The sequence below is a fragment of the Trachypithecus francoisi genome, unplaced genomic scaffold, assembly GCF_009764315.1.
Source record: "Trachypithecus francoisi isolate TF-2019V2 unplaced genomic scaffold, Tfra_2.0 Lachesis_group10, whole genome shotgun sequence".
In the NCBI taxonomy this organism is placed as follows: Eukaryota; Metazoa; Chordata; class Mammalia; order Primates; family Cercopithecidae; genus Trachypithecus; species Trachypithecus francoisi.
The window spans coordinates 72923014-72946816 of NW_022681455.1; the positions used below are offsets into that span (position 1 = coordinate 72923014).

The 23803-nt window shown below is 37.2% G+C and overlaps 1 protein-coding gene across 10 annotated transcripts in view; it reads left to right on the forward strand.

Annotated features, from left to right (window-relative positions):
* The window catches only part of MYO6 (myosin VI), a 176027-nt gene that overhangs the window by 136773 nt on the left and 15451 nt on the right, over positions 1 to 23803 (forward strand). For 5 of the 10 annotated variants that reach the window (XM_033217694.1, XM_033217696.1, XM_033217698.1 and 2 more), the window contains 10 exons: positions 5453 to 5583; positions 5673 to 5750; positions 7304 to 7433; positions 11277 to 11367; positions 12125 to 12275; positions 15526 to 15734; positions 16690 to 16768; positions 17987 to 18147; positions 20288 to 20314; positions 20796 to 20825. In XM_033217694.1, coding sequence (XP_033073585.1) covers positions 5453 to 5583; positions 5673 to 5750; positions 7304 to 7433; positions 11277 to 11367; positions 12125 to 12275; positions 15526 to 15734; positions 16690 to 16768; positions 17987 to 18147; positions 20288 to 20314; positions 20796 to 20825 — 1087 coding nt within the window. The remainder of the gene's footprint in view (positions 1 to 5452; positions 5584 to 5672; positions 5751 to 7303; positions 7434 to 11276; positions 11368 to 12124; positions 12276 to 15525; positions 15735 to 16689; positions 16769 to 17986; positions 18148 to 20287; positions 20315 to 20795; positions 20826 to 23803) is intronic. The other 5 variants (XM_033217697.1, XM_033217699.1, XM_033217701.1 and 2 more) reach the window with 2 other exon arrangements.

Genomic DNA, 23803 nt, shown 5'->3' on the forward strand with positions numbered 1-23803 from the left:
TTTTGTATTTTTAGCAGAGACTGAGTTTCACCATTTTGGCCAGGCTGGTATCGAACTCCTGACCTCAAGTGATCTGTCTGCCTTGGCCTCCTGAGGTGCTGGGATTGCAGGCATGAGCCACCATGCCCGGCCTAAAATTACTATCTTCTGATTGGCAAACACCAGGGCAAAGTAGGGGAGGTTGAGAGAAGTCAAGTTTTCTTCTTCTGTAACCTTGGGGCTGTGCTGCCTGTCTTGTAGCAAAGAGGGGTGCCAGCTCTGCACCAAGAAGCCACTCGCCAAACTGCAAGAGTAAAAGCCAGTTCATGGAAATGTTTACAGGGCAGAGTATTCACCTTAGTGGTTAAAAAAAATTAAGCTTCAAAACATCTTAAGAGTAAACTAGTTTCAAGTGCTGAGAAAGCAGTTGTAGGCTTGGTAATTTGTTAAGCACCATGAAATTCTTTTATTTTTATTTATTTTTTATTTTATTATTATACTTTAAGTTCTAGGGTAGGTACATGTGCATAACGTGCAGGTTTGTTACATATGTATACTTGTGCCATGTTGGTGTGCTGCACTCATCAGCTTGTCAGCACTCATCAATTCGTCATTTCTATCAGGTATAACTCCCAATGCAATCCCTCCCCCCTCCCCCCTCCCCATGATAGGCCCCGGTGTGTGATGTTCCCTTTCCCGAGTCCAAGTGATGTCATTGTTCAGTTCCCACCTATGAGTGAGAACATGCGGTGTTTGGTTTTCTGTTCTTGTGATAGTTTGCTAAGAATGATGGTTTCCAGCTGCATCCATGTCCCTACAAAGGACGCAAACTCATCCTTTTTATGGCTGCATAGTATTCCATGGTGTATATGTGCCACATTTTCTTAATCCAGTCTGTCACAGATGGACATTTGGGTTGACTCCAAGTCTTTGCTATTGGGAATAGTGCCACAATAAACATACGTGTGCATGTGTCTTTATAGCAGCATGATTTATAATCCTTTGGGTATATACCCAGTAGTGGGATGGCTGGGTCATATGGTACATCTAGTTCTAGATCCTTGAGGAATTGCCATACTGTTTTCCATAATGGTTGAACTAGTTTACAATCCCACCAGCAGTGTAAAAGTGTTCCTATTTCTCCACATCCTCTCCAGCACCTGTTGTTTCCTGACTTTTTTTAATGATTGTCATTCTAACTGGTGTGAGATGGTATCTCATTGTGGTTTTGATTTGCATTTCTCTGATGGCGAGTGATGATGAGCATTTTTTCATGTGTCTGTTGGCTGTATGAATGTCTTCTTTTGAGAAATGTCTGTTCATATCCTTTCCCCACTTTTTGATGGGGTTGTTTGTTTTTTTCTTGTAAATTTGTTTGAGTTCTTTGTAGATTCTGGATATTAGGCCTTTGTCAGATGAGTAGATTGCAAAAATTTTCTCCCATTCTTTGGGTTGCCTGTTCACTCTGATGGTAGTTTCTTTTTCTGTTCAGAAGCTCTTTAGTTTAATTAGATCCCATTTGTCAATTTTGGCTTTTGTTGCCGTTGCTTTTGGTGTTTTAGACATGAAGTCCTTGCCCATGCCTGTGTCCTGAATGGTACTACCTAGGTTTTCTTCTAGGGTTTTTATGGCTTTAGGTCTAACATTTAAGTCTCTAATCCATCTTGAATTAATTTTTGTATAAGGAGTAAGGAAAGGATCCAGTTTCAGCTTTCTACTTATGGCTAGCCAATTTTCCCAGCACCATTTATTAAATAGGGAGTCCTTTCCCCATTTCTTGTTTTTCTCAGGTTTGTCAAAGATCAGATGGCTGTAGATGTGCGGTATTATTTCTGAGGACTCTGTTCTGTTCCATTGGTCTAGATCTCTGTTTTGGTACCAGTACCATGCTGTTTTGGTTACTGTAGCCTTGTAGTACAGTTTGAAGTCAGGTAGTGTGATGCCTCCAGCTTTGTTCTTTTGACTTAGGATTGTCTTGGCAATGCGGGCTCTTTTTTGGTTTCATATGAACTTTAAAGCAGTTTTTTCCAATTCTGTGAAGAAAGTCATTGGTAGCTTGATGGGGATGGCATTGAATCTATAAATAACCTTGGGCAGTATGGCCATTTTCACGATATTGATTCTTCCTATCCATGAGCATAGTATGTTCTTCCATTTGTTTGTGTCCTCTTTGATTTCACTGAGCAGTGGTTTGTAGTTCTCCTTGAAGAGGTCCTTGACATCCCTTGTAAGTTGGATTCCTAGGTATTTGATTCTCTTTGAAGCAATTGTGAATGGAAGTTCATTCATGATTTGGCTCTCTGTTTGTCTGTTACTGGTGTATAAGAATGCTTGTCATTTTTGCACATTAATTTTGTATCCTGAGACTTTGCTGAAGTTGCTTATCAGCTTAAGGAGATTTTGGGCTGAGACAATGGGGTTTTCTAAATATGCAATCATGTCATCTGCAAACAGGGACAATTTGACTTCTTCTTTTCCTAACTTCTTTTCCCTTGATTTCTTTCTCTTGCCTGATTGCCCTAGCCAGAACTTCCAACACTATGTTGAATAGGAGTGATGAGAGAGGGCATCCCTGTCTTGTGCCAGTTTTCAAAGGGAATTTTTCCAGTTTTTGCCCATTCAGTATGATATTGGCTGTGGGTTTGTCATAAATAGCTCTTATTATTTTGAGGTACGTTCCATCAATACCGAATTTATTGAGCGTTTTTAGCATGAAGGTCTGTTGAATTTTGTCAAAAGCCTTTTCTGCACATATTGAGATAATCATGTGGTTCTTGTCTTTGGTTCTGTTTATATGCTGGATTATGTTTATTGATTTGCGAATGTTGAACCAGCCTTGCATCCCAGGGATGAAGCCCACTTGATCATGGTGGATAAGCTTTTTGATGTGCTGCTGAATCCGGTTTGCCAGTATTTTATTGAGAATTTTTGCATCGATGTTCATCAGGGATATTGGTCTAAAATTCTCTTTTTTTGTTGTGTCTCTGCCAGGCTTTGGTATCAGGATGATGTTGGCCTCATAAAATGAGTTAGGGAGGATTCCCTCTTTTTCTATTGATTGGAATAGTTTCAGAAGGACTGGTACCAGCTCCTCCTTGTACCTCTGGTAGAATTCAGCTGTGAATCCATCTGGTCCTGGACTTTTTTTGGTTGGTAGGCTATTAATTATTGCCTCAATTTCAGAGCCTGCTATTGGTCTATTCAGGGATTCAACTTCTTCCTGGTTTAGTCCTGGAAGAGTGTAAGTGTCCAGGAAATTATCCATTTCTTCTAGATTTTTTAGTTGATTTGTGTAGAGGTGTTTATAGTATTCTCTGATGGTAGTTTATATTTCTGTGGGGTAGGTGGTGATGTCCCCTTTATCATTTTTTATTGCGTCTATTTGATTCTTCTCTCTTTTCTTCTTTATTAGTCTTGCTAGCGGTCTGTCAATTTTGTTGATCTTTTCAAAAAACCAACTCCTGGATTCATTGATTTTTTGGAGGGTTTTTTGTGTCTCTATCTCCTTCAGTTCTGCTCTGATCTTAGTTATTTCTTGCCTTCTGCTAGCTTTTGAATGAAGCACCATGAAATTCTTAATGAACTGTGAGCCAGTTTATACTTTGCCGCTACAGGGCAAGCCAGGAGACTTAGATGTGTACATTTCCAAAGGTACTTGTTTATTTGATACAAATGGCCAAAAACTGTGGTGATACTAACCAAACTTTACTTCTCTTTCTCCAAGCAAAGTCTAGAGCTAAATCTAGTTTTGGAGATTTTTTTTTTTCCCCATAGGATTGATTTCTTGTTTGTGTTTCATTAATTAATATTGAAAATTCACAGTAACAAATTAAATAGTACAGAATAATATAAGTAACAAAAAAGCCCAGCTCTTAGGGGTGACCACTTAACTCTACATCTTGGATATTTTTTTTTATACTGGTTAGATTAAGCTCTGCTCTATTCTTTTAAATCAATATTTCACATCCCATCATATGGTTGTAACATAATCAATTGATATTTTAGTTTTTTTCTGATTTTTTTTCTATTGCCAACAATGACCCAGAGGACATCTGGACATTGTCCACATGCATATCTATGCCCACAGTGTGAAAAATCATAGAATAGATTTACTGAGCCAAAGGGATATTTCCAAATTGCCATCCAAAATTGTTACACTGGCTTACTTTGCTGCTAAGAATGCATCTGTGTGTTTTCCTACACTGTCATCAGCTCTGAGTACTAATTGATATCTTATACCTTTGCCAGTCAAATGGGTTAAAATTCAATCTGACTGCCTGGAAAGGCCATCTTTCCTGTGAGATTACTTTAAAATAAAAATTAACTGGTTGAAAAAGCCTTAGAGTTTGTTTTAATTTAAATTTTTGGCCAGCAGTAATTTATTTTGGTGTAAGAAGTGAGACAAGGATCTAATGTTGTTTTTGTTTTCCACATGGCTTGCCGTTTGTTATAATACTGTTTATTGAATAATCTTATTTTCTCCATTGATTTGAATAGTCCCAGAGACTGAAATCTAGGTCTTGTAAATAAAAGTCTTGGCATCACTTGTAGCTGTTCAGCCATTCCCTGCCTATTTCACACTCTTTCTGGCCTGAAAATCTCGCATTGACTGCGGACTCAGATTAACCACTTTTATCCAATAGATTAATCATCCCAGTAGTCTAGTTGCTTTGACAGGTGAGTGAAAGGCAGTCTTTATAGTGAAACAGTGAGCTCTTCTTTCTTTTCCATTTGCCTTATGCACTGGTGATAACTTGGGAATGTGTCTACTTTTTGGAGATTCTTTCAGGAATTTTGTTCTAAAATTAACTTCAGGCCTTTGAAAGTGGTTTAATGCAGGGCTTTGCCTTATATACTGCGTTTGTGACACAGAGTCTTCTAACAGAAAAAACATACAAACTAGACTTGATCTTTCCTTAGTTTTGTTTTGATGCAGTGTCCACTTTGTCACCCAGGCTAGAATACAGTGTCCTGCAAGGCTCACTTCAGCATCCACCTCCTTTGGCTCACATCCTCCTGTCTCAGCCCCCTGAGTAGCTGAGACTACAGGCACGCACCACCATGCTTGGCTAATTTTTCTATTTTTTTCTTTTTTTGTAGAGGTGGGGTTTTGCCATGTTTCCCAGGCTAGTCTCTAACTCTTGGGCTTGAGCAGTTTGCCTGGCATGGCCTCCCAAAGTGCTGGGATTATAGGCATGAGCCACTGTGCCCAGTTAGATCTGTCTAGAGACTAATAATTTGCCTCTAGAAAAGAGTCTTACTGGATTTAGAGGAAATTTGACTACAGTAGTTTTAGGTGGTGGATAAGTTGGGACATAATGACTATAAATATATTTCCTATATAATATTTAATTGCTGATAACTCTCATAAATTGTCCATTTCTAAATAATAACTTATAAAATTGATCATTCAGAAGTTACTTTGGACTTCGAACAGTGATTGACAGTGCTTTGTGTTTGTTCTTGAATCTAGGGATGGTGTCTGTTTTGGACTTGATGCAGGGTGGTTTCCCATCACGAGCTTCATTTCATGAACTCTACAACATGTACAAAAAGTATATGCCAGATAAACTTGCAAGATTGGATCCAAGACTATTTTGTAAGGTATAAATGCAACCCAAATTGAAATTTCTTAGCTATAAACTTGTCTTTTCTATTAATAATTGACTAACTTTTTAACTTTTATTTTTCAGGCTTTGTTTAAAGCTTTGGGCTTAAATGAGAATGACTACAAGTTTGGGTTAACCAAAGTATTTTTTAGACCTGGCAAGGTAAATATACATTTTTACTTTAAGCTGTAACATCATGAAAACAAATAGTTGGGGTTAGTGAATATCTTAAAGTATTTAATAATTTGTATTATTCTTGAATCATATGGTCACTAACAACATGAATCGCCATTTCCCATACCATTTCCCAGAAAAGAAAAAAAAGTTGAAGATAAAATATAATGTTCATAATTTGTTTAGCTTTAATCATACATATTTATTCTAAACTCCACATTTATTTTTAGAGCACAGATGTCCAGTCTTTTGGCTTCCCTGAGCCACATTGGAAGAAGAACAATTGTCCTGGGCCTCACATAAAATACACTAACACTGATGATAGCTGATGAGCTAAAAAAACAGAACAATTGCTATAAAAATCTCATAATGTTTTAAGAAAGTTTATGAGTTTGTGTTGGGCCTCATTCAAAGCTGTTCTGCGCCACATGTGGCCCATGGACTGCAGCTTGGACAGTCTTGTTTTAGGGCTTTAATAACTATTTGAGAACTAATAGTCTCATAGAGAAAGCACTTTTTCTTGTTTAAACGACAGAAAAATTAGAAATATTTATTGAAAGCTTAAGACAAAGATTTAAATATCTTTACTCTCGTTATGTTTCCTTTAATTTAATTTTGACTATAAGAAGCCATTATATTGGTTGATGGGTTTTTGACATTCTTAATATTGTAGTGGGATATTTGGTAAAGGATTGAAATCATGATGGAATTTTGTGGTATATAGTGGAAATAATGTATTTTATTAGTTCAGAAGTTATTAGCTATTTTATTTGTGTTGTCTGTCACTTAGTAGCAATTTCTCATCTCTGTTCAAAATGGAAATGGGGGTTGGGCGCTGTGGCTCATGCCTATACTCCCAGCACTTTGGGAGGCTGAAGCAGTGGGATTGCTTGGTTCCAGGAGTTTGAGACCAGCTTGGGCAACATGGCAAAACCTCATCTCTACAAAAAAAATACAAAAATTAGCTAGGTGTGGTGGTACGTGCCTGTTATCCCAGCTACTTGGGAGGCTGAGGTGGGAGGATTGCTTGAGCCTGGGAAGTTGAGGCTGCAGCAAACCAAGATTGTGCCACTGCAAAACAGGTTGGGGGTGGATAATGGGAGTTAGGAGAGACAGAATAATTTTGGTGGTACCTGGTAGTATATAGCTAATATGCACTTATCAAAAGCTCCATAAGGATATGTGAGAATGTGGGTGAGCCAATTCAGAGATACAGTAGTCCTTTTTCATTCTTTTCTCAATAAAGTCTTCTTGCCAGCCATCTGTAATTTAAAAGTCATTTCCCCCTCACTTTTGTTATTGAATATGCTGCCTAGCATTAAGTAACCTCCCTTACCTCCAAAAAAACTCCTGAAGAAAGAAAGGAAGCAAAATGTGGCCAAGTATGTTTGGGTTTGTTGTATTCTCCGCCAAGGCTTATGTGATTAACATGTGACCATTTTCCGACAGTTAGATTTTGGATTTGAATTCTATTTTATGTCTTTTGTGTGTTTAAATGCATTTATATTTTAATACTGATATTAAATTATTTCACTTCCTAGTTTGCAGAATTTGATCAGATCATGAAGTCTGACCCTGACCACTTAGCAGAGTTGGTTAAAAGAGTCAATCACTGGCTCACATGCAGTCGCTGGAAGAAAGTTCAGTGGTGCTCACTCTCAGTCATCAAATGTAGGTGTTTTCCTTCATACCTATAGGGTCTTTCATTGTTTTAAGACGGTTTGTGGAGTGTTGTAAAGCTGTCTCAGAGGTGATGCTGGGCAACAGAGACTGAGACTTGTTCACACTGGGTCCCAGGTTCCTATTTGTAGATGTTCTTTCTTTTTTTATTTTTTGAGTATATGATACTTATTTTCTTTATTCAAATGTATTATAAGAGTGTCAGTTTCATAGTGTCCTAACAAAATGGAATTCACTGTCTTGATTCTTTTCTCTCGTCCCTGCAACCCTCACCATCCCCTGATCTCTCAGACTTAAACCAGAACTTTTCTTTCTGCCTGCATGGCATCTACAATACACATACCCCCAAAATTCCAAATGTGATTGACTTTCCTTTCTTATCCCTGAAATATTGTCAGTCACCAGATCCTGTTGATTCCTCCTCCAAATACTGTACATTCCTTTCTTTTTCTTGCCAGTGCCTTAGTGAAGTCCTTTTCCGCCTTTTGCATGATAATTTCATTAGCTTCCAGACTGGTTTTCCTGATTTCTTAGAGATATCTCTCTAAACTAGAAGCCTTTTATGACTTTCCTTTCGTAAAAGGTGAAGTCTGAATTATTTGAATGTCTTTCAAAATCATGTGAAATGGTGTGTCAGTTTTTTGTTTCAGTCTCTTCCCCTACCATCCCCTCTTAACTCCTGTTCTTTGAAAGGAAGTCTGTCATAATCCTGAAAGACACAGTCTTGAACACCATAATCCCAAATGTTGAAATCTCAAAAGATGAAAGTCCCAAAACCAGGATTCTGTAAAAAATTAATAAAAATATTCTTTAAAAGATATTTATTTACATTTTAAAAAGGGGATTTGAGAAACATGTAAAAACATGACAGAACTGTTCATAGGCCACTTTACACAATAAAATAGGAAATAACAACATATATATTTTTGAAAGTATAAACACATATACTAACAATAGTTGCATGGGTATAATAGGAGCAGACAAACCATGTTCATAAAGAAGCAGGGCAGAAGGTGAAATGCATAAACACATATTATTGTGGTTGGTAATTGTGCACCCAGCTTTGTTACTGCATTCATCTGAAATACTGTGATGAACAAGCTGTCTTTTGATGAGATCAGTCAGAAATGATGGTGAGTCACCACTGCATTTGTAGTTGCCCAGAGAACTGTGATCTTGAGAAATTTTATCTTTTACAAGTGCAGATGTGTGATAAAGGACATCTGTTCACTGATTGAGGAAGTTTCAGTGTTTTTGTATATATACACAGTGTTTACCCAGAAAGTAAATGTTGTGATAGTGCATTTTCGTGGAGTTAAATTTGCAAAATATGAATACAGTAAATTAGAACTCTCTAAAAATTTCTACATAATTAAAAAATGCTAACAATTCAAGATAGTGAAAATAAAAGCAAAGAAAAGAAAAAGAAAAAAAAAACCCAAAACTAAAAAGAAAGTTTGACATACAAAAAAGTGTATTACAGGGATAGATTATAGACAGTTGCATGGAGGTAGTCCATAAGAGCTGGCTGTCTTTCTCAGTCATTAACTATATTTTGAAATCTTGTACCATGAATAATAGGTGCTTTTTTTTCTTTTAGGACTTGGTTCTTCTTGGAGAATATGTTCATATTCATTTTCTTCATGAGATTGCTCCTTTTGAAATTCTTCTATGATCCCTGTGATTGTGATTTTTGAGATTTTAGATGTTAGGGATTTTAATCGAGGAATTTTGATCTTTTGGGATTTCAACATTTGGGATTATGGATTTTGGGATTAGGATTTCAAACTCCTTTGACATACTGGGCTAAGCTGCTTTTATGTGTGGTTTGGCCAGGTCATAGCAGTTACATAGCTGGCCCAAAACAGAAGTGAGGGACAGAACATTTTGGGGTTGCCTAAGGATCTGTGGCAAACCTTTAATCGTTGGGAACTGTGTGGGAATCAGTAACTTGATTACATTTACAGTTGCCTCTCATACTCATCAGAGTACCTGAAATAGTGCTAGGCACTTGAAAAGGATTCAGTAAATTTTTCCTTATTAGTAGGAAAGGAAAATTCTTTTGGCCTAATGAAAAAGAATCATGCAAACAGAGATTATTTTTCAGATATTTTGTTAGACAATTGTGAATATAGATAAAAAGAGAACTATTAATATAAAAAGAAAAAAGCAGAATCTCTTTTTCCCATCATTTTACAAATAAAATATAAATATATTACTGTAGTTTAATACGTTCAGCTTTACACATTGCATTATGATAGAAAACACATTATAATAAAATTATCTGTTACACCGTTCATTTGTGGACTGTGTTCTACAGTGGTACTGAAGTCAGTAACCGGGCAGGGATCTTTCAGAATGTTAATAGGAAGCTCTGAAAAAAAATGTTCAAGGCCAGATCATCCTAGGAAACTCTGAGTAACTGAAGTTAAGTAGATTTCTTTGCTGTAGGATTCTCAGAGGCTTCACTCTGTGTGTTCATTGTGAACCTCCAAACAGAAGTGTAGTGTACAGCTTTTCATGCACTCATTTGACAGGTAAATCCTTTTTTCAGGACATACCTGTTCAGTATGTTGCCTAAGACAGTTTGGGAGGTAGCAGTGTAGCATAATAAGGAAATAATGCATTTAAAATGTAAGCCTAACCAGGTACATGATATTGTAACTACGCAGTGTGTTCTCCTTGCCCACTACCTAGACAGAGCTGATTTATCAAGACGGGAATTGCAGTACAGAAAGAGTAATTCACGTAGAGCCGGCTGTATGGGAGACTGGAGTTTTATGATAAATGAGTCTCTCTGAAAACTCGGAGATCTGAGTTTTTAAGGATAATTTGGTAGGTAGGGGCTTGGGTTGGAGATGAAATCATAGGGGGTCAAAGTTGAGTTTTTCTTGCTTTATTCTGTTCCTGAGTGGGATCATAGAACTGGCCGGGCCAGATTACCTATCTGGGTGGCATCAGCTGGTGCATTGGCAGGTCTGCAAAATATCTCAAGCACTGATGTTAGGTTTTACAAATGTGATGTTGTATACGGGAGCAATTTGGGGAGGTGGCTGTGTGGCTCCTAAACAGTAATTTCTAATCTTGGAGCCAATTTGTTAGTCCTACAAAGGCTGACTGGTTCCCCAGGCAAGAAGGGGGTTTATTTAGGGAAAGGGCTATTAATGTGTTTGTTTCAAAGTTAAATTATATAAACTAAATTCCTTCCCAAGACTAGTTCGGCCCACACCCAGGAATGAACAAGGACAGCTTAGAGGTTAGGAGCAAGATGGACTTGGTTAGGTCAGATTTCTTTTACATTATTTCCTTCGTTGTAAATTTTGTGCAGGTGGTTTCAGTATCTTTTTATTTTAAGAAGAATAAGAAATTATAGAAATGTTAAAACTGGTTGGGCATGGTGGCTCACACCTGTGATCCTAGCCTTTTGGGAGGCTGAGGTGGGAGAATCACTTGAGGTCACGAATTTGAGGCCAACCTGGCCAACATGGCAAAACCCTGGTTCAAATAAAAATCCAAAAATTAGCCTGGAGTGGCATGTGCCTGTAGTCCCACCTACTCAGGAGGCTGAGGCATGAGAATCACTTGAACCTGGGGGGGGTGGAGGTTGCAGTGAGCCAAGATCATGCCATTGCACTTCAGCCTGGGTTGAGACTCTGTCAAAACGAAAACAAACAAACAAAAAAGAAATGTTAAAACTTTCTGTTTTTGATATCTGATATATAATACAAGATTTCATGTTTCTTGAGAATTACTTTGTGAAAATGAGTTTTTAAAAATATATGTTAGATTTAAACTGAATAATTTTCTATCATTTTATTTTACTCTTACATGTAGTGAAAAACAAAATAAAATATCGAGCTGAAGCCTGCATTAAAATGCAAAAAACTATTCGAATGTGGCTTTGCAAGAGGAGACACAAACCTCGGTAAGATGAATAGTCCCTAAAAAGAACTCTACAAAACCTAGTTACTGTAATACAAAATGACAATAAAGTCATAATAAAAAGCAGTTTGGATACTCAAGGAGTTTTCTCACGTTCTTGGTAAGATGATATATTATAGTCTTCTATTTGTAATTTTTATTTGAAATTAGTTAATTCATTTATTACCTTATTACTTGCCTCATTCTATGAAAGGATTTGAAGTGGCATATGAAAATGTATAAAGATTATAAAACAAGAAATAAGTGTTGAGAGAAGCTCTTTTATTCCGATTATTTTAGTTATTTGAGTTTCTTGATAATATCAAGGTGACATTTTAAAAAAAAACTCACTAATATGTTTACCAAAATTTTCAAGATTATCTGTAGGAATTACATTGTCCCATTATAAATTAGTCTTTATTTCTTATTTGAATCTTTCATTTTTAATTTAGACTTAAAAATTGTAAGTCTGAATATCTGTTGATCCATCACACCTTTTCAAAGAGACTTAGATAACTCCTTTAAGGTCCTCTGTGATTTGTATTCTCAAAGTTGTAGAAGGCTTTAATCCTGTTGACAGGCATCAGTGTCATTCACACTCATATTTGATTTTTTAAGCCTTCAATAAAGATCTGAAAAAGAGAATACTAGATAATATTGAAAACGGAAGTGAAATACCCTGTTTAGCATTTTATAAATGAAAAATCTGCCAAAAGTACTATATGATGAAATTAGGCTCTAATGAAGTATTATTTTTACAGCATTGATGGCCTGGTTAAGGTGGGCACACTGAAAAAACGACTTGATAAATTTAATGAGGTAGTCAGTGTGTTGAAAGATGGAAAACCAGAGATGAATAAACAGATCAAGGATCTGGAAATTTCTATTGATGCTTTGATGGCCAAAATTAAGGTACGTAATTTTAACCCAGATGACTTTGACTTTTTACATAATTTAATATATTTTGTTACTGATATTGAAATTGTATAGAAAAGGTCCTTAGTTTTTCAAAATTACAAAATGTGTTGAGATCCAATGATGGCAAGTAGATAGATGCTCATCATATTACCTCTACACTTTATGTTTGAAAAATTTCATAGCAAAAAGTTAAAGAAGATAATTTTTTTTTTTTTTTTTTGAGACGGAGTCTGGCTCTGTCTCCCAGGCTGGAGTACAGTGGCTGGATCTCAGCTCACTGCAAGCTCCGCCTCCCGGGTTTACACCATTCTCCTGCCTCAGCCTCCTGAGTAGCTGGGACTACAGGTGCCGGCCACCTCGCCCGGCTAGTTTTTTGTATTTTTAGTAGAGACGGGGTTTCACCGTGTTAACCAGGATGGTCTCGAACTCCTGACCTCGTGATCCGCCCGTCTCGGCCTCCCAAAGTGCTGGGATTACAGGCTTGTGCCACCGCGCCCGGCCAGAAGATAATTTTTATGCCATTTCTTCTGTTGCTAAGAAAGATATTCCCCACAACTTTATACCTAGGTGATGAGATGATCTGTGCATCAAACCCACCATGGCACACGTTTACCTGTGTAACAAACCTGCGCATCCTGCACATGCATCCCTGAAATTAAAATAAAAGTTGAAGGCCGTGTGTGGTGGCTCATGCCTGTAATCCCAGCACTTTGGGATCACGAGGTCAGGAGATCAAGACCTTCCTGGCCAACATGGTGAAACCTTGTCTCTACTAAAAATACAAAAACTAGCTGGGCATGGTGGTGTGCACTTGTAATTCCAGCTATTGGGGAGACTGAGGCAGGAGAATTGCTTGAACCCAGGAGGTAGAGATTGCAGTGAGCCAAGATCACACCACTGCATTCCAGCCTGGCGACAGAGTGAGACTCCATCTCAAAACAAACAAACAAAAAAATTAAAGTTGAAGCAAAAAGAAAACACAAAACACATATATTAAAAAAAAAAAGATGTTCCTTCCACAAAAGAGCAACTAAAATACCATACTTTATTGGTGAGCTCTTGCATAATCATGACTTAGAGAGGATGAATGCAAATAATTTAATTTGTTTCATGCTTTTCTACTTTGAGAAACTAATTTTTACATTATAAAAGTGGTGAGGCATGGTGGCTCCCGCCTGTAATCCCAGAACTTTGGGAGGCCGAGGTGGGTGGATTACTTGAGGTCAGGAGGTTGAGACCAGCCTGACCAACACGGTGAAATCCTGTCTCTACTAAAAATACAAAAGTTAGCCGGGTGTAGTCACACGCGCCTGTAGTTGCAGCTACTTGGGAGGCTGAGGCAGGAGAATTGCTTGAACCCAGGAGGCAGAAGTTGCAGTGAGCCAAGATTGTGCCACTGCACTCCAGCCTGGGCGACAGAGCGAGACTGTGTCTAAAAATAATTAAATAAATAAATGATAAAAGTAATATAATATTATAACAAATTTGGAGGCCAGATGTGATGGCTTGTGCCTGTATTCCCAGCACTTTGGGAGGCCCAGGCAGATGGATCCCCTGAGCTCAGGAGTTAGAGAGCAGCCTGGTCAACATGGCGAAAACCTGTCTCCACCAAAAATACAAAAAATTAGTTGGGCATGGTGGCATGAGCCTGTGGTCCCAAGGAGGCTGAGGTTAGAGGATTGCTTGAGCCCGGGAGGTGGAGGTTGCAGTGAGCAGAGATTGCACCACTGCACTCCAACCTGGGTGACAGACCCGTGGCTTAAAACAACAACAACAACAAAAATTGGAGAAACCACCAAAAACCTCTTAATACCTCCACATTAACAAATTCAGTTAATATACTGTTGTATATCACAGTATATTTTTACTTTTATCTTTACAGTATAATTTTACTTGTTTTTACTTTACCTTACACTCTTTTATGTATAAATGTTTATGTAGTTCTTATCATAATACACATTTCTATTTCTATCTCTACCATTATGTTATATACTCGTCCATGTTAATACGTTATTTTCATAGATATGATAATGTAATTTACTTAATTTTGTGAAAATAGCAATTTCCTCTCCAATTTTGTGGGAAAAAAATGGGACCCCTTTTTTTGTTTTGATTTTTATTTATTTGGTTACTAGTGGAATTGAAGACTCTTCTGTGTTTGTTAATTATATTTCATATTTCATTAATTACATTTTGTATCTTTTCCTCAATTATATTTTAGAGTTTTAATGCTTTTTCTCAGTTTCATAGGTCAGTGCAAGTATGTGGGATATAATAAATGTCTTAATGTGAGCATTTTATATTTTCTGCAGATACTTTATGTAAACAATGGCAATCTTGGAGGTAGAAAGGAAAAAAAAGATCTGGAGGAAAATGAAAATGCTGTAAATAGACTCAATTGATTTTATAAATCTGTCAAGGGCCATCCTTGTTTATGTGGTATTATAAATTAACCTACCCACATTTTTTGAAGGCGAAATCATCCAATAATTTTGGATATATTTAGTAATTTTTAAAGTATTCTCTAGGTACTATTTGAACATTATTATAAAGTAGTAGTAAACTCTTGCTAAATTAGCTGATCATTACTTAAGAAATATTTTTTTCTTTTTGAGACAAGAGTCTTGCTGTGTTGCGCAGGCTGGAGTGCAGTGGCGTGATCTCGGTTCACTGTAACCTCCGCCTCCCGGGTTCAAGCAATTCTCCTGCCTCAGCCTCCCAAGTAGCTGGGACTACAGGTGTGTACCACCATGCCTGGCTAATTTTTGTATTTTTTTTTGTTAGAGACAGGATTTCACTATGTTGGCCAGGCTGGTCTCGAACTCCTGACCTCAGGTGATCTGCCCACCTCGGCTCCCAAAGGGCTGGGATTACAGGCATGAGCCACCATACCCGGCGTAGAACTAATTTTTCACTGCAATATATTACCTTGTCCACAGTACACCTGTCTAACTGATGTCTAATACTTGTGTGCAGAGATAACATAAAACATTTTTTGAATAGTATTTAATGTACAAACAGTATAGCAAAGATAACGGACATATTGCTTACCATCTTACCTAGTTTTTGCTGTATTTGCATACTGGAGTAGTTTTTTATTTTAAATCGTAGTAAAAAAACAATAAAAACGTAAAATTTATCTTAACCATTTTTAAGTTTATAGTTCAGTATTAGTAAGTATATTCACATTGTTGTGCAACAGAAGAAATAAGCTTTTACGTACCTGTTATTTTATTTTTTAAAGTCCACTATGATGACGCGGGAACAAATACAGAAAGAATATGATGCACTGGTTAAAAGCTCAGAGCAACTCCTCAGTGCATTACAGAAAAAAAAACAGCAGGAAGAGGAAGCAGAAAGGCTGAGGCGTATTCAAGAAGAAATGGAAAAGGAAAGAAAAAGACGTGAAGAAGATGAAAAACGTCGAAGAAAGGAGGAGGAGGAAAGGCGGATGTGAGGCATTTATATTATTTTGAATAAGAGACTTAAATAGTGAATTATTGGTATTCACAGTGGTTAATGACAGTTCCTTTTTTTGTTTTGTTTTTGAGACAGGGTCTCACTCTGTCACCCAGGCTGGAGTGCAGTGGCGTGATCTCGGCTTACTGCACTCTGCCTCTCGGGTTCAATTGATTCTCCTGCCTCGCCTCCTGAGTAGCTGGGACTACAGGCACACACCAACATGCCTGGCTAATTTTTGTATTTGTATTAGAGACGGGGTTTCACTGTGTTGGCTAGGCTGGTCTCAAACTTCTGACCTCAGGGGATCTGCCCGCCTCAGCCTCCCAAAGTGCTGGGATTACAGGCATGAGCAACTGTGCCAAGTTGACAATTCTTAAAACGGTGTTCTTATTTTAATGAACCAATTTTGTAATAAGTTTGAAAATTGAGAAAATAAGCTCATTTTATAATAATGATAACATAAAATAATTTTAATTATAATCTGAATTTTAGTTAGACTCTTATACCTGAAGATTTTCTTCTTTTTAAAGCTATGATTTGTTTATTGTTTTCTAAGCTAGGTAAATGACATTTCTACTTTTCTGCAGTTTTAAAACTGATAACATTTTGAAAGATTGCCATGATAGGGTCAAGAGAATGGATGAGTTGTTGAGTTGGAGAGGGAGTAGAGGGAAGCACCTTTAATCAGGACCTTACAGCCAGGCTTTGTAATCACATTAATCTAGAGATGTTAAAAGTTATAGAATACAATTACATTTGTTTTATTTAAGAATTATTGTCAGTAGAGTTAAATTTTATTTTATTCAAAATAAGTTGATATATGTGGCCAGGAGGTTAATTTGCATTCCCAATCTGTTGCCTTTATTATTAAATAATAGTTAAATTGTCTTCTGAAGGATTCCTTATTTTCTGTTAAATTTTTGAAGAGTTTTCTATTTTTTATTAGGAAACTTGAGATGGAAGCAAAGAGAAAACAAGAAGAAGAAGAGAGAAAGAAAAGAGAAGATGATGAAAAACGCATTCAGGTACGTACTTACTGGATTGAATTTCTATTAAAATGAAACCTACAGGCCGGGCGCGGTGGCTCAAGCCTGTAATCCTAGCTCTTTGGGAGGCCGAGGCGGGCGGATCACGAGATCAGGAGATCGAGACCATCCTGGCTAACGCAGTGAAACCCCATCTCTACTAAAAATAACAAATTAGCTGGGTGTGGTGACGGGCACCTGTAGTCCCAGCTAATTGGGAGGTTGAGGCAGGAGAACGATGTGAACCCAGGAGGCGGAGCTTGCAGTGAGCCGAGATGGCACCACTGCACTCCAGCCTGGGCAACAGAGTGAGACTCTGTCTCAAAAATAAATAAATAAAATAAAATAAAATAAAATGGAACCTACAAAGGAAGTGAAAATGAGATCTTGATTTGCTAGATAAGCTGTCACTAGTTTATCCCAGAGACCAAAGGCCAGTTTTTGAAGTGGTTATGGGAATGGACTTTGGAACTAGGGAAATGGGTTCAAAGCCAGGATCAGTCACTGACAGAAATTGTACCATTGTACAGATTATAGTGAGTAACTTGGGTCACAGTTTTCTCTTTGTAGAATGTGGATAGATAATAGTTGCAAGCATTTGACAGTTAATACATGTTAAAGCATTTTGAACACTGTGTACCTCAATAAATATTAATAATTGTTATTGTACCTAGGGAAGAGTCAAATGAAAATTCACTTAAAATGTTAAGTTTTAAGATATCATACAACTTTGTAGATACTGGTATTAATAAATTAGGATTAAGATTCTCTCTCCACCCCTCGTTTTTAAAAAGTCCCATGTTAAGAATAAATTGCTCATGTATTTGAGTTTCTGTTTGTCATGGCTTTCATAATGTATCCTAAGCATAACTCAAACTTTAAATTCTTGACATCTGCTCTCTAGGTGCTAGTGTTAATGGGATGCCTAAGATACTCATATGATGTTTGGGACACTAATATTTATAGTCATAGAATTGTGGAGCTGTGGTTCTTCTGCCTTCTCTTGGTCTTGGGAAAGAGGCAAAATGGGGATGTATTTGAAGCATTAATTATAATAGAGAAGAAAATAGAGACTGAAGAGATCTGTGCTTAAGCAACTCCTTAGTAAAGAACTTGTATGGGGGCAGTTATGCCTTCCCTTTTATTTGAAGTAATAAGGGGAGCGATCAAGTAAACAAGTGAAGAACTCTTGGTGAAATGGCTTTCTGCCTTTGTCAGGCTGAAGTGGAGGCACAGCTGGCCCGACAGAAGGAGGAGGAATCCCAGCAGCAAGCGGTTCTGGAGCAGGAGCGCAGGGACCGGGAGCTGGCCCTGAGGATTGCCCAGAGTGAAGCCGAGCTCATCAGTGATGAGGCCCAGGCCGACCTGGCACTGCGGAGGTACTGGGGCCCCTGGGTGGGGTATAGTGCGCTCTCCTTTGCTTTTTCTATCTCTGCCTCTCATTTCCATGCAAAAGGGAATAGGAGAAAATCATATTCTGAAGGCCCTGGTATATTTGAGCTAAAATAATTTTAAAATTACTTGTATCAGCTTTCATACTCAAGTGAATGAAATAATTGGCTTTTCATCAAATTAATAAACTATTGAAAAATAAAATTTCACTAATGAGTACTCTGTTAAGAAAACATACTAACTTTTACCCTGAAATTGTTTAAGAGTGTAGTATATTAGGTAGGCACCTAATTTCTAAATACCTGTCATCAAACATTGGCATCGAAATAAGTTGACTGTGTTATATAATGCAGTTTAATGTATTTGTAGTTGAGATTTTGCATTAGAAAAATCGAATGCAAAAAAATTTAATATGTTAAGCATCCTGTTAGTTGAAATGAGACATGTACTCTGCAGTGCCTCAGCATAAATGAGTTTCCCTTTCCAAGAAGGGAGAGTTAAATTCATTGAAATATTTTGGCTTCTTGGGTTTCTGAATTCTCTCTAAGCACTCCACTCCACTATAGTGGACTGTGTAGGAATTTGGAAGCTCTTATTAAAATTTGCAGAAAGGTTTAATAGATTCATTTTTTTAAAAAATTAGTATGTAGAAGCATTAATTATTTTGATTATTTATAATAACAAAACTATTTTGTGAGGTTCCTTTGTATGTAGGTATATATATGTTGTGTATATATTGAGAGGCACATAGACACATGTAACCATGCTTTTCAGAACTTAAAAGCAGTTTATGATGAAATATAGAGTACAACCACTAGATGGCGATGTTTCCTTGTGAAAGGATCAAATTGCAATGTAATGGAATATTTAGCAAAAAAACAAAAGACAGGGAAGGAAAGGGGCGTATTGAGTTGCCCTCACGTTTTTTCTATTAGGTTGGTGCGAAAGTAATTGCGGTTTTTGGCATGTGTAAAGCTGCAGTAACTTTTGCATCAACCAAATAGTATGTGATTGTATTGGGGAGCTCTGGGACTGCTTGTATATTAACGTACATTATACTGTGAATGAACTGAATATGGCTATATGAACAAAAGATGTTATAATTATTAAGCTCTTGGGTTTGAGTCCAATATTTGGGCTTTTTAAGATTTCACTATAATTAAAATATTTTAGCCCGGATAGGGCTTTTATAAATGCAGACTCAGCTCAGCTGCTGTTGTATTCCTTCCACCTGTGTTATGTCAGAATGATTGGGAGCCTTTATGTGTAGCTGACTAGCCACCTAGGGCAGGCTCTTAAATGAACCAGACTTTTACAGCTACTATCCCTGATGTCTGTGAGGAAGTACTGCGGTTGACAGAGTTGATTTTATTATGGCAGAAGTCAGTTTCTCAGGGACTCGTTAATGTAGTCATTATTGGTACCTATCATCAAGCTTTATGTTTATGCACTTGAAATATCAAGCTATATCCAGTGCCATTCCATATACTGTATACAAGATACTGGCTCATATGTGGACCCTTCCCATCTTCAGACAGGTACACTTCTTCCAGGTTGAGTAGTCTCTGAGAAAGAGAACCATTTAGGACCTTTGACATAAACAAATTACCTGTAATTTAAATTCAGCAGAATTAGCTAGGTAATGGGACCATATTAAGTAAAGAGGAGGTATTCAAACCATTATGACTTGAAAGGCAGAAGAGCTAGTTTTAGTTCTGTGGTTCAGACCTAGGGATGGTATGAGGAATGCCCTCCAAATCCTTTCTGTCAGCTCTCCGGGAAGCTTTCCCTGACCCTCAGGTCCTCATGAGCTCCTTCCCTTCTGGACGTCGTGGTGATTTTATAGTCTGAACTACAAGCATTAGCACTTCATTATGAATGATATTCTGTACAGATATCGCATGTTTGATAGTGTAATCTTACTCCATGGGCTGTAGCTAAATGTTTTTGAATGTTTGTTTTACCTTTGTTAGCACTGAGTTTTTTCTATAACAAATTTATGAGTAAGAACCAAGTAAACTCTTCTTAATCTATAGCATGATGTTGTTGGGTTCTGTGCTGTGTTAAAAAATATATATATTATACATTGATTCTGCTTCAATAAGCAATTTTAAGTTACTTTTCCAGCTTGGATTCATATCCAGTAACTTCTAAGTAAGAATTGTTTTCGATGTATGTCATACGTTCTAAAATATAATTTCAATCAGTTATACATATGATCCTTGATGCAAAGATCATACAGTTATACATATGATCCTTGATGCAAAGATCATACAGTTATACATATGATCCTTGATGCAAAGATCATACAGTTATACATATGATCCTTGATGCATTACCTAACATTGTAAAATAATATCCAGATTCTATTAAAAACAAACCTCACAATGTATGAATTTTCTAATCTAGATGTAATGTATTGGCTCTTTAATTTTCACTGCATGCCTTATTTTCCAATCATTTTTAATGAATACTTAAAAATATATTAAAATTCTGAGTGATCTCATGCGTTGATTAGAAACAATTGAGTTTTTAAAATCAATGAGTAAAGTAATTGAAACACAAATTTGCACAATCCAGATTTTCACAGTTCACAATTGGTTATGATATTAACTAAAATATATTCTTTTCACAGAAATGATGGAACAAGACCCAAAATGACACCGTATGTCACTTACCTTTACCTTTTTAAAAATAGGTTGTAGATACTTTTTGGGAGTAGTTTTCTCATTGGAGTAAATTTTAAATTATTTTCTTCTATTGAAAGATAATGAGATAACCTTTTTCATCTTTTTCTTCTCTGGGAAAAATGTCTAATGCTCTTGTTTGGTGCTCAATCACAGTAGCTCATGATTTGGTTTCCTTCTTTGTATCATCTGCTTAAACCATAATGTAACACCCATTTTGTTTTGTGTTTTCTTTCTTTTTTTTTTTTGAGGTGGAGTCTCGCTCTGTCGCCCGGACTGGAGTGCAGTGGCCAGATCTCAGCTCACTGCAAGCTCTGCCTCCCGGGTTTACGCCATTCTCCTGCCTCAGCCTCCCGAGTAGCTGGGACTACAGGCGCCCGCCACCTCGCCCAGCTAGTTTTTGTATTTTTAGTAGAGACGGGGTTTCACTGTGTTAGCCAGGATGGTCTCGATCTCCTGACCTCGTGATCCGCCCGTCTCGGCCTCCCAAAGTGCTGGGATTACAGGCTTGAGCCACCGCGCCCGGCCTCTTTTTTTTTTTTTTTTTTGAACAGAGTTTTGCTCTTGTTGCCCAGGCTAGAGTTCAGTGGTCTGATCTCGGCTCACTGCAACCTCTGCCTCTTGGGTTCAAGCGATTTTCCTGCCTCGGCCTCCCCAAGTAGCTGGGACTACAGACACACACACCACCACGCTTGGCTAATTTTGTATTTTTGGTAGAGACGGGGTTTCACCGTGTTGGCCAGGATGGTCTCAATCTCTTGACCTCGTGATCCACCCGCCTCGGCCTCCCAAAGTACTGGGATTATAAGCATGAGTCACCGCACCTGGTGTGTTTTATGTATTTTTTTAAACTGCCCCTTACCTTCTTTATAGAAGCAGGTGTGGAGGCATAAATAATAGTAAAATATTTGATTTTCAGTATATATGATAGTTCATTCTGCTACATCTAAAATAATTCATCATCTGAAATTATATATGTAATGCTGACTTCGGTGCTAATGTATCTTTTTCTTATGAAAATCTACCCACAAAGAATCCAGGTAACATTTGGAGTATAAATTTTGTTTATATAAAATATAAAACGTATTTTGTATGTATGTTATGTATACTACATATAAGGATTTTGGAACATATATAAAATCTTAAATAGCTTTAAGGACTCCAACTTAACATTTATGTTGATGGTTCTCAACTCTATCAGACTCCAGCCCCAATAACAATTTTTTAATAAACGATGCAACCTATGTAAATAACTCTCCAAACAATATACATAAAGTGGAAATACAAGGATAGTCATTTATAATAAGACATACTTATTTAATATGAAAGTGCTTGTGCATAACTGCAGTAGAAGACATGATAAGTGATCAGATGTTTTTGCTTATGTATAGAATCACCATGAATGCTGTAGCTACAAATACAAATAGATATAGGAATGCTGTGTTGGGCATTCACATGCCATGAAATTGTGAACAGTCCTTTGTGAAGTTCTGAACAGAGCCAAGTACAATATTCTCTCAATCACACAGTATTTGTGTAAGCCCTAAAAAAATTCTGTGAATATTAAAGGCATGCAGAAAATACATTGTTTACATGTAAAACTTTGTTTACATGTAAAATAGGTGTTTGTATGTGTTTTTCACCTCTGTATGTCTGACGGACATGTTAAAGTTAAATGGGGCATGGAGCAGTTCTTCCTTGGGTAGGACATTTGGCATTCCTTTCCCCTTACATCAGCAGATGACAGGAGTATACGCACACATCGTTGTTACCACAATACTGCCCCAAATTTTGAAAATACCTCTGAGTGGGTACTCTTGCCCTCCATTGCCATAACTGCTTTATAGTTAACCATTTGAGCTTGAATTAAGTAAGTCCTGCAGTCAGTGTCTAAGGTGAAATTGTATTTGCATATAGTGTGGTAAAATCAGAAGGAAGAAAGCGCCTGGGTGCAGGAACCATTTCTGTCTGGTGAATTTGTTGTAGTGTATTGGTCTAGGTCAGGTGTATCTTGATGTAGGGTCAAGGAGGATAATGCATCAGTAGAGACTGCCATTCATTGTACTGTCAAAGCACACAGAAAAACACCTGTACGATCAACAGACCCAGTGGTAAAGAGATTTGAAAGTCCATGGACTCCCTTAAAACCTAACATGGGAAAAGAAATGGAGGAAGCTTTAGGAGGAAAAGATGGTAAAAACAGATGCTCTTGAATCCTGAGACAAACACCTTGAGGTGGAGTGATAATAGAATTAAACATACCTATCAAAATCATGCTGCATTTGAAAGTGAGAAGATTCTGAGAAACTACTAGCTTAAAGAGAGATTGATAAATGTATTGCTCAAAAGATAATTTTTATTAGATTGTATTTGTGTTATATTTTGTTTTAGCTGTCCTTCACTGTCAGCTTTGAAGGATATCTTGTTCTCTGACTGTGCTTTCTTACACCTCCATCCGTACATAATTGTAGACAGTGTTCATGATGAGAAAAGAGGAATAAAGGAGTCTTCTGCTCCTTTAGTCAGGGTCCCAGCTCTTGGCAGGCATTCAGGAAATTGTGCCTCGAAGCAAATATACCCATCCTCTTTTCTTATGATTTTACTGATTTGGAAGGGTTTGAGGTTACTAGAGTTTGATGAGTAGAATGAATGAGAAAATAATTATGAAGGAAAAGAGCAAAGAGCAGGGAAATAAAGAAGTGTTGATGAACACTAGGAAACTTCATTCCCTTTTAAAGAATTAAACACATTTTGAGAAAAGTTATACTCTTTTGGGTAACAAAAGCAAAGTAAGTTTTTTGTCTTTGGCAAATGTTTATTCTTGGAAGGTCAGAATGCCTCAGATCTTTCATTAGTCCCTGTTTTGATATTCTTTTTCTTAAGAGCATGCTTCAATTTGGAATTTTAGAGCTTTGAATACATCAGATTCTTTTTTAAACTCTGACACTGTCAAATA